At 48.8% G+C, this 11,490-nt stretch overlaps 1 protein-coding gene across 1 annotated transcript in view; it reads right to left on the reverse strand.

Moving 5' to 3' along the window:
- Positions 1 to 535: 535 nt before the first annotated feature.
- Positions 536 to 11,490, reverse strand: part of SUFU (suppressor of fused homolog (Drosophila)) — an 85,799-nt gene continuing 74,844 nt past the window's right edge. Inside the window, exons 10-11 of the mRNA XM_010291805.1 lie at positions 4,268 to 4,336; positions 536 to 1,030 (exon numbers count right to left, since the gene is read on the reverse strand). Coding sequence (XP_010290107.1) covers positions 941 to 1,030; positions 4,268 to 4,336 — 159 coding nt within the window. The 3' untranslated portion in view covers positions 536 to 940. The remainder of the gene's footprint in view (positions 1,031 to 4,267; positions 4,337 to 11,490) is intronic.

Raw genomic sequence — 11,490 nt, forward strand, 5'->3', positions numbered from 1 at the left:
GATCTCCATTTCATATGCTTTCAAGCAGCCCTCTGGATCCTGCAGAGCTGCTGAAGTTGTCCCTGTGAACAAATGGTCCTTTCTAGCTTCTGAAATTCTGTACAATAGCAAGGAAAAAATACTTGACAGTATCTCTTTAAAGATAAACACACTGTAAACAGGAGATCTCCCCCGCCCCAGTAGCTTTCTTCCTCCTGCTTGTGCAAAACCAGAGGTTGTGACCTTCCCTGGGGTTCAGGCACAAGGACAGGATGTGCGAGAATAAAGTTGCCTCTGTTTGCAGCGATACCATAGCTAATAGCACCAAGACCAACACTTAAAACATGCCTAATTTGAGGGCAGGGAGGATCTGAGTTTGTTTTTCTTGACTGAACTAGAAAGTTCATCTTTAAATCTGTTCAGCTTCAAGCATGTGAGCTTTTGGCCTCCTTTAAACAGGGGAAATACCATTCTGTTTCTGAAAAGAAAAAAAAATAGCACATGGAAGAACAGTTCTGCAGTCAGTAAAAGTTTGGCTAACAAAAGGACTCCAGAGTCACGTAAAGAACATTTAATCCATGGATTATAGGCTCGCACCTGGCAGAAATGCATGTGTAAATACAGGCGTGCAGAGCGTCTACACCCTGGGCTAAGGCAGAGGGGAGTTCTGTAGCTAGGAGAGAGAAAGGATTCTTACTACTTATTTTCATAGTTAAATATTTCTCACTCGCACTCACACATACGCAGGCTGTTCCCAGAGAGCTCAGCCTTGGGAAGGATAAAGGAAAGGGCTCAGTTCGGTCTGGGCTGGTGCTGAGTAGCTCCTCTTCTGTTTGCAGTGGTTGTGCAGCAAACTCTTTTATTTGCAGGCAGAGTTTTTACTGCATTAATTATCCTGTGAGTCACTGGGTAATGGACAGTAACTTGGCTCTCCCAGTTGTTAGGAGGGTGTAATTCAGCTCTAATGCAGTGGGTTGTCGAACACGGCATCTGGCAAGATGGAAACTTTCAGTTTCTTTTCAGGCCAGCTGTACTCCTTTGGAAGTTTAAACTGTAAGACAGTAAAGAGAAACAGTTAATGTATATCACTGCAACCTAACCCACAGAAAAAACCAAAATCGTTGCAAAGGCAGGCAGCCCCATGTTGTTATTATTTTTTAAAACAAGAGCCCACTAAGAAAACATTTCCCCATCAGTATGTTTTGGACAGCAGTGGACATTAGATAATGTGGCCTGTGCCTCAGCTGCCAAAGTAAAGTTCTGAGATTTCAGCCCAAGCACTGTTTATTTCATCAGACGGATTCTGGAGGGTTTCTGCCGCCATCACCATTTCCCCTCCCCGACCTCTCTGCAAATCGCAGTGCAAGGATCTCCCCCCCGCACCTGACCATGTGCCTTTCCTTTCACCTACCCCAGCCCTCAGAGCTCCCCATTTTCTTTAAAGGCAGACTTATGGCAGCTTTCAAACTCTTGCTCGTACAGGCTGGGATGTAAGAGAGCTAGCACAGCTCTGCCGGGTGACAGGCTTGCAAATGGCCATCACCTTTGGGAGGGCAAACTGTGTCACCCTGGCTGGGGACAGCCAGCGTGCCTGAACAGCATTTCTGCTCCAGCCCTACCCACCTCTGGTACAAAGGCTTTGCAGAGTGCCTGTACAATGCCTCATATTCACACAGGCACTCAGCTGCTCAGGCTGTTTTGCAAACATTGATTGAAGCACAGGGAATGGAGGTTTTTTTGCCCCAGTCTGGTTTACATAGCACTGTCTCTGGCCAGTGTTTCCCAAACACGGCAAGTACACTGGTCCCATCCCAATGTCGCTCCAGGGCACGCCCCCTTAGGCTGGGAAGTCATCTCAACATCTCGATCCCAACCAAGACTGTGTGGAGGCAGAGGTCTAAGGAGCCTTACCACCAACGCTCCTCACAACCACCTTTGACTAGGACCCATGCATTCACAGAGATCAAAAACAGCTCTGTGGGGGATGTGGGAGGTGGGGGCTGGAATCCCTTAGGCTACAGATCTGCCCCACAGCTGGATGGCAACCAGTTCTGGACAAGGATTTCATGCAATCCCAGTGCCCAGCCTGAGGGTCCAAAACACGTGGGGGCCAGCTCTGGAAGCCAGTTCGCAAGATGATTTTGTTTATAAAACTCTGCTGCACCCATGGTATAGCACTGACATATCGCCTGACACTGCGATAGTCCCTGACACCCCAACAAGACTCTCAGGGAAGAATCTCACCAGGATCCCACATGACCAGTGACAATCTGACCTGGAGGCAGCTAATTCAGAAGGGTTAGAGATACAGGGGTCCTCTTCTAGGAGAATCCTCAGACCAAGGCCAGCAGCACCATAAGCTTCCCTGGGGCTACATGAATTAAAGAGTTGGTGCAAGGGGACAGTGACCTGCAAATCATCCATCTTTATCCGATTACTTGTCTTTCTTCCCATAAGCACTCTGTTTCTGAAGGACATTAACACATGCTCAGTGGCAGGTTCCTGCTAAAGGAGATCCCCTCCAGCCGCCTGCTCCACAGCAAGGGCGGCTCTAACATGAATTTGGTCCTGACCTTGCTCCATTTGCAGCTCTGTATGAGGGTAACCTGCTGTTGGTATCCATGGACCTTAGTATGCCAGGCTGGCGGTTCAGGGTCTGACCCATGATCTTGGGGCATGGCAAGAGGATCGTTCAGGATAGTGGTTACCATAAACTCCCACTCTTTCTCCTCTAGGAAACATAAACAGCCCAAATCCCACCTATGGTGGTTTTTTTTAAACTCAAACTCTGCGTGTATCTTGAACTATATAATCTAGTGGCCCCACATTGCCCAGGGGATTCTTCTGAGTTCAATGTCTAGGGTGTGTGAAAAACTTTGCTAAAGATACTCAGATCATTCCACTTAATTTCACTTAACACAGGTGGCTCTTTAGGCAGCAAAGCCTTGCAGCACTTGGTTCTACCACATGATTATCATCAGCAACAGCCAGGGCTGTTGAGGAATGCCTTCAGTTAGCCCAAACTGGGATCCTCCAAGTTACAAATCCTTGGAGGAATCTGGATGCTGAAAGATCACATTTTGTCTCAAGTATTTTTCTTTTTATAAACAGGAGTGGTTCCAAAGCAATCCTCTTGGAGAAGTCATCCTTTGCATTTGTTTTTCACTTTTTAATTTAGCAGTGTCACAGCAACTCAGAACCAAGTGCCCAGTTGCTATGCCAGGAGCTGCCATGCCCATTGCCTCCGTCTCTCAGCGGAGAGCGAAGGAACATGAGCTGTCCAAAGCCTTAACTAAAAGGCCTTCAAACCAAAGTGCTCCTGGGCTTCCATGTCACTAGCAAAAATGAGCTTTGGATTAGGTTTAACTGGATAAAAGCTGGCCTGAAAGTCACTGCACAGCCAGCAGCGTGCTCCCCTCACTCACACAGTGAAAAACACTCTGGCATTAAATCAACTCTGGATTAAACAATTAGAGCCCTGAGATTTTCCTGGGGGGAGGGGAGCAGGGCGAGAGATGGGAGGGCTGCTCTACAAGCCGGGGAAAGTTTCTTTAGAGTCTGCAGGGAGCTGTAAAAAATGGGATTAAAAATATAACATGTCATTTCTGCCACTGCTCTTTGAAGTCAAGCAGAATATTTATATGGCATGCATGGGAGAGAGGGTGTTAAATGTTCCCCAGGAAGAGATCACATGGCAGGGGGAAGTTTAGCACTGCACAGCAAAGCTTTATAAAGCTCCTTTGGCTGCTGCTATAACGCTTCCAAGCTGGTGATGGTCCTCCGCATGCCGTGCAGAGGCAGCAGGTAGAGGCCAGGTAGCAGATATGAAAAAGCTCCCATCTGCTCCCCAAACCCCAAAAAGGGGGCCACTACAATAGATTGTTCAGCAGAAAATGTGCTGCCACTGTCTTCAGCCTTTCTGAAAGTGGGGAAGGTGATGTGCCTGGAGCTGCTGCCAAGGACCGCATGTATGGCATGGAGGTAACCCTGCCGCCTGGCCCAGGTGCTGCACCGCTTTGATCCGGGGTGCTCAGATACCACGTTAGGAAAGATGCTGGTGGAAGGGAAATGCATAGTCTCCCTTAATACCCATCCCTGCCCTGTATTTCTTGCACTCCCTTCTCTCAGTGCCTTAGTTTTCACGGCAGATGTGAAGGTTTAGCAAGGCCTCAAGTCTATGGGGCAGGGCTGCAGCCTGCAAGCTGAGGGGAGGATCAAAGGCAAGCTGCAGGATGGGCTGAGCTCTCTGGGACAGTAAATGGGAGATATGGCAATGATGCAGCCTTACTTCCTCTGGAGAATTCAGATCTTCCAAATCTTCCAGCATTCTCTCTACAAACTCTTCGGTCAATAAGATCTGCAAAGGAAATACAGTAGTTTACGCCTTTACACTCCTAGTTTTAGCTAACTGCCAAGAAACAGAACAACTTCTGCAGAGAGCACACTGTACCAGCTCGCTCCTTCCCCCATGTCCTTCTTTCCCGCAATAAAAAGGTTTGAGGGCAAGGAGCTCCTAACTTTGCCTCCCACCCCAACCACTGAAAAAAAATGTTAAAATTATACAGCAGTCTTTTTTGACCCTCAATTATCTTCCTCTAAAATTAGAGGCTTGGCTTCAGACAGACAGAGTGGGGAAGGAGGAAAAGGGGTCAAGATAACAACTGTTGGAGAGACAGCGAGAGACAGAGCCACTTTCATCTGATCCACTGAAGTTAAGCTCACAGATTAATCAGGAAACAGCAGCGTAGGGAGAGCCTGAGACCCGTGCAGAGACAGTGCTCTGGGCACGGGCAGTGCAGCACGTTGTTCAGATGAACCAGACGCTGGGTACGGGAGGTGCTCCCAGAGGTGCCTGTGCTAGGCACCTCCACGTTGCGTCTCGTATGCCTATCCTGTGTACTTGTGCTGGGAAAGCTTCTGGCTCATCTCAAGGCCAGGCTGGCAAGCATGAAATGGCCTAGGAAAGCAGCTGCTGATGGGTCAAAATCCCCGGCTGAGGGCCATGACCCTGGCTCCATGGAGCCCTTCAAGTCACACAAACCAGAGACACCAGGGGGAAAACCAGCCCCGGGAATTCAAGGGGAGGAACTCCCACCCGCTTTAAAAAAGCATGTGATAGCCAAAAGCAAACATGTCCTGCCTCTCTTCACAACAGCCGTAAAGGCCAGAGCTCCAGGCAGGCCAGCTGGCTTGGCGCAGGAGCAGAGACGGCAGTGCGGGACCAGGCAAACATCCCCATGCGGTGAGGGGGCGTTGAAGTTAGGTTGCAGCAGTATCCAGTGGATTATTCCCATTTCAGCCTACAGGTTTGTTTCTTCCCCCTTGCTCCTCCTTTCCTTCCTTCACTCCACCCTTTCCTCTGTCTCTGGCATTACTTTCCATCCTGAAGCAACCACCAACCCCATGCCCCCTTTCTCACCCTTCCCTTTCCCTGTTCTCCCCTGTGAGCTCTGTGCTTACTCCCAGAGAAGGGCCTGTGCTCACTCCCAGAGAAGGACCAAACACTGACAGAGCTAAGTGCGCAGCCCCACTGCTCACCGCCGTCCCCTCCAGCTCACATCTGGAAGAGGGACAGCCAGGCTGTCCCACCTCCGTGCAGGAAACCACTTCCCATGCCCACCAGCTCCTTGGTACCAGGAACATCAGTGGGGAGCGAGTGACCGCCAGGATGCCATGGACTGTTTGGCAAGTGGAAGCCTCTGCACTCCATTTTGGTAACACACAAACAGGGCTATTGGACAGAAAGAGAGAGGGAAGACTCTGGTCTCACTTTCTTCCTTTGGCTGGCAAAAGAAGAGATCCAAGAACACCAAATCCAGATCTGAGAGCTACCAGGTGTCTGCAGTTCTCTCCCCTTCACCCTTGCCACCCTGCTGCCACTGCATACAGATTTCCCAGGGGACAAGGCAACTGCAACCTCCCCTCTCCACCACATTCCCCTCTTCACTTAGCTTCAACCTGCAGCAGGCTCCAGGCCAGGGTTTATGGCCAAGCTGCTCAGCATGGACAGGCCTTTCTGATCATACCTCAAGCCTGAAAAAGCCCTGCTTCAGCTAGCAGCCAGGAGCTTGCTGCTTTGGACAGGAGTCTGCAACCTGGCACCAATCTGCAGACTGGCAAGCTGAGAAACATTGCACTGAAACACGCAGTACCACCGCAAACTACTGCAGTCTCCTTGCAGGAGCCTGTAACTATTCTGCCTGTTGAACTGGAGACACCCGTTTGTTGACTGTTTGCAGGAGGAGGAAGCCGCCTGTCCGTGTCAGAGGCAGGAGGGCAACCCGATCGTTCAGCTCCGAAGGAAGAACTGGGTGGGGAGCTGGGGCTCGGTTTCAGATCGGTTTCTGCGGAGGTGCAGCCTGCAATGGGGTGAGGGAATGAAAACAATTTGGCAGACATCAAAATCTACAGAGCAGCCGGAAAAAGGAGGAGGAATTGGTATTCACAGCAATCAGGCAAGGAGGAAATGAATATTCAGCCATCCACGCATGAGCAAAAATGCCAGAGGTTGGGATGGGTGAGAGAGCAGGAGAGCCACAGCTTTGGCAGGGGGACTAGAAGACGAGAGCAGCAGGAAGACCCCTGGGCGCTCCCAAGGTGCCAGAGGCAGGAGAGAAATGGGAACCACGTGTGCAAGGCAGCCAGCTGCTCTGAGGCTGGAGGAAACAAGACAGGGTGTGCAGGGGTAAACAGCAAAGTGTGGAGAGAGTGAAGTGGGGACAGGTCAGGTCCTGGCTAAGCCACAGACTCCCGGAGTAGGGAGAAACCTCCATGGAGCACTGTGGCTAGCACTGACCTGGGGTGCAACCCCCTGAGAAGGCTGAGCCCATCTGTAGCTCACTGCCCCCTCTCAGTGAGTTTTGGTAATCCATATGAAAAAAACCCCAAATTCGACTTATTTAGTGAGCTGAACTGGCTCCCTGAAGGGCCTGACAAGCGGAGTGGGACAGGAGTCCACAGCTCAGCTGTCTCGTGAACCGCTTTTGTGGGACCAAAGCAATGGCAGCCTGCTCTATGCAGTGCGCTGAGAAAAGGTCGCGGTGCCATTCTGCAAGCCCTTCATAGACAGTTAACATCGGTGGAGGGCAAGCATCACAGGTTGCAGTAACCAAACTGCTGCAGTCATGTTCACACGGGGTGTCACTCAGAGCCTGTCCTCAACAGCCAGAGTCAGAAAAAAACCACCCCAACCCCTACTGCCCCACACTGCTGGGGAGACCTGCTCTCCTTCCTGCAGAAGAAGGGAGTCTCCGAAGCATGGGTGTAACCAAAGGTACAAGCAACCATGTCCCTCAGCACAGGAAACCGGCACTTTTGAGCTCTCCCAAGGATGCAGAGGGAAGGCATGCGTTCACAGCACACCAGCTGCTGAAGAGGGCTTTGAAGCAAGAAGTATTGTCATCCTGGATTTGCATCTAGACATGATTTCTCCTCTTACAAGTAGCCCAGTCAAAACGGCCCAAGAGCATTAAGGCCTGTGCTCATAGATCAGGCTGCCATCCCCACCTACAATCAGCAAAACCACCTTCATGCTGGTGAGCGAGTCTTTGCTCCTACGGAGAAAGATGAGAATAAATCCAATCCCATCTCAGCTTCCCTCACTCACAATATTTCAGGTTTCCAGTTCTTATAGCATGCCCGCTCCTGCACAGTATGATACCCCATTACATTAACACACACACGTTATATGTGCATGATATTAAAGGTGACATTCCCAGCAAATAAACATGACAGACTGCCATTGCTCTAGGCACCTAATTTAATTTCCTCTGGGATTTAAACCTTAGAAGCTCAAATTAAACAAATAGGCCCTGTTCACTTTATATTTCAGACCTGAGTCTAGAGTTTTCCTCCGATGCTGTTAACTGATCTTATCAACAGGACACTGCACAGAGATCACAACGATGAAGCAGCTTATTCCCTTCCCAAAGGAGAACAGAGCCCCACTCTTGTGCTGCAGCCATGGGAAAAGCCAATGCAATCTGGAGGGCAAACGAAGCTGTCCCATGCGCGCTGAGCAGGTCTTTTCTCCCATGAAATCTCTTGGCCGGTGCTGAGGAAGTAAAGGAGCTCTCCCGAGCAGTGGCAGGCGTACTGGGTGCCGCAGCAGCTAGGCGCTCGCAGTGCTGTGTTTTCACAGCTCTGTGCAAACACCCCTGCCAGCCCAGCCTGCCGAAGCTGGTTACAGGGTGTAGCTCAGCCTTTGTAATGGCTGTTTGCAGTATGAACAGGGAACGGCCCTGCCAGCCAGCTGCAGGTATCTGAAACATCTGCTTCAGTGCTGCACAGTCCTGCTCACGCCAGGATCTCCCTGACCTGACCCAGAGAGGCCCAGACACATGCCATCCCATTGCTAGCAGATCTAGATTCCATTTTCTGTGTGCTTTGCAGCTGTTAGTCATGCTGCAGATGCTTGGAAGATGATGACTAGCCAAAAGATAAGTCCCTGTTTTCTATCACAGGTACATACCGCACAACCGAGGTCCAAAGTTTGGGTTCTCGCAGCTTCCCTAACAGCTGCCTGTGTCCAGGCATGTTACAAAATACCAGGCTAGGCTGTCTTATTCAGGTGGATGTGTTCGTGGAACACACGGGCTGCATGCATGATGTCTCCCTCTCGTGGCAAGTCTCACCTGAGCTTGCTGAAGCCTACTTCTTACCTACAGGGCTTACCTACAGGTCAACTGAAGGAGCTTGTGTTGAAACTTTCATTGTTGAAGCTTTCACACCCGCAGATTGCTGAGAAAACCGTATCGTGACTTGTTACAGGTACGCGGCTGCAAGTGTATGAAAACAGGTGAGATCTAAAAATGTACACAAGGTCATGGGGCTCCAGACAAGTTCGGCTGACTTTGAAAGCAACTGGCGCTTAGTAAAACATTAAAGACTTTATAGTCAGCTTATAGGTACCATCCCACAGTTAGCACCTCATCTCTCACCATAGGGTTCAATCCTACCACAAGGGATTGAAATTCTCAGCTCAGGAAAGGCTGGCTAGGGCCAGAGGTCACACTGATGCTGAAAGCCTGGCACAGCTGGCAAGTCTTTGATCAAGGAAGACCCTCAGAAGCTGAGCTAGGAATTGCGCTGCAGTTCTGTCCAACTTCAGGAAACATGCTTTGTCCAGGGCAAGAGACAAGCGACTGGCTCAGGGACAATTAAGCAGGGGTGCTTTTACTGACAATACCCAATTTTCTTGCCTACCTAGAAATAAACCAAACAATCACACGCTTTGCCCTAGTGCTTTGTTTGCATTAAACACTGCCACTTGATTTTCTAGCAGGTTTGTCAAAGAAAGGAAATCATGTTTTATTAGTTCTGGACTTAGTACAGAGCTAGCTTGCATGGCTCAGCCAGAGAAGGTGGGGACACATTGCAATAAACCCCTATGTAAACCATACCAACCCTTCTAAGAAAGTGTTCATCCATCCAGGTGCTATGCCTGGAATGGGTGGAGCCGTTGTACCCTAAGCCACATGTCATCGGTTATATCTACAAATATCCAGCAACTTTTAGGAGCCCTTTGCCCTAAAAATGTTTCAGCTTAATTCCTGTTGACAGCACAGCAAAAAAAAAAAAGAAGCTAAAATGGGTCAGCATTTCCTACTGAAATTAAACATTACCAATAAAACCCCCTGATGAATCATGCTTTGTGCCACAAGCACCTCCCAGCCCATCTCTCTGCTCTCCCCTCGGCTTGGCCTTCTTTGCATTGCCTTGCTTTGATTTCAAGTGGTTCAGGGCAGAGGTCTTCTCACTAAATCTTTCTACATCATGCCCAGCCCTGACACTGTCTGAAGAGGCCACCATGCTGTCTGAATCCACCACAGCTCTCATAACAGCCTCAAAGGTACCAGTATTGCAACAAACACCTTTGATGGGAAATTCCACTGTTGCTCTTCCAGGAGATTCACAAACCTCCTTGTAAAGGAAAAACATCCACTCACAGATGCCTCAGGGACCCTGTTGCTTCACACTGTGATGTTACAATCCCCGAAGACAAAGTATATGATGATGCTGAAAGATTTTGACCTTGTGGGATCTCTCCATGACACTCCCAACTACAAGGCTGATCCTGGGGACCTGGGCTCTAATGAGCCCAGCCTGACAAGACCCATCTTGTAGACAGGGCTGCTTTCAGTGAATGCATAGTTTGGCTCAGTTGGAGAGAGGGCTGACAAGGGAGCCAAGACAACAGGCAACACAAATAATTTCAGAGTAAAAATGCTAAGGAAGAACAGGCATTTCAGGGAATGCTCCAAGTGAGTGGAAGAAAAGCTACACAAAGTAGCCAAAATGTAGTTTGAGTAGCAAGGGAGGGGCAGTAGGCTGAGGGATAGTCAGTCGGCTTAAGAAAGATCAAAGAACTTGACTCATCCAAAACTAGCCTGGACAAAGTACTAGAGAACATGCTGCAGAAGAGTTGATATGGGGAGGATTGTGATGATCTAACGGGACATTTCTACCCTACTGTAAGTTTCTCCCAGTGTCTCATTCAGCAGTGAGAAAGAACACAAAGGGATAATGCAGTGAGATTTTGAGGAGTGTTTGGGGCAGACAATAAACTTACTAGAAAGTGTTAGTTTAGATTTCCTAGACCTGCTCAAGAATTTGGGGGAAGCCACCCAAAAGGTTCTGAAAATGTTTTTCTTGGGACAGATGCACAAAACTGATTTGGAGAAGAGCAGTAGCTATGGTTATATATGACTCAAACCAGTTTGTGGGTGTTGTCCTTGCTAGGCATAAGCTATCTATTCAAATTTGAGGAGACCAAAAACCAATCCCTTCAGGAGAGAACTTGACCCACAGCTGCCACTTACAAGCGAGCATCTCAAGCATCAGAGTAGCTCTTTCAAACGTCGCTTTGAACCTCTGCTGCTGCCATTATGCCAATGTGCATAAATGATTTAACATGTGGTATAGCAGAGAGAAGAACCAGATGTGTTCATTTCCAGGGGAATGTCCTGACTCTACCGGAACAGTCTCATTCTCTTCTGCTCTCTGTCTCTGTGACTAATTCAGTGTTTTATATGATGTGGAACAACTCCAATTGGATGAGCTGAGGAAGAACCAAAATACGCTATAGTTGTGGTGCCCATAGAGCCAAGAAGAGAAATAGGGGTTAAAATAAAAGGAAAGGAATAAAATACGAGTTTCTCATATCCTACATGACTGTTTTATCCCTCAAATATTGATTAGAGAAGGCAAAACTTCTAACAACTCAAGTTCCAGTCTGCAAAACCAGATTTTTTTTTCTTCTGTTTTTATTGAAGAAAACCTTCTATTTCTGGTTTCATTCAACACAAAAGGATTTTTTTCCCCAGCGTTTGGTCTCTTTAAGGCTTTTGTTTCAGCAAGAAAAACTGAAAATATTTAAAGATTGGGCTCAGTCTGATCTTCTTTCCCAGATTTTTCAGTTGGGTTGCCAAACCAAAAGAATGGATCATCCCCCATGACCCTGCTCACAGTAATCCCCCCCCCCCCCCCCCCCCCCCACCCCGCCACACACCT

The sequence above is a fragment of the Phaethon lepturus genome, unplaced genomic scaffold, assembly GCF_000687285.1.
Source record: "Phaethon lepturus isolate BGI_N335 unplaced genomic scaffold, ASM68728v1 scaffold10340, whole genome shotgun sequence".
NCBI classification, from domain to species: Eukaryota; Metazoa; Chordata; class Aves; order Phaethontiformes; family Phaethontidae; genus Phaethon; species Phaethon lepturus.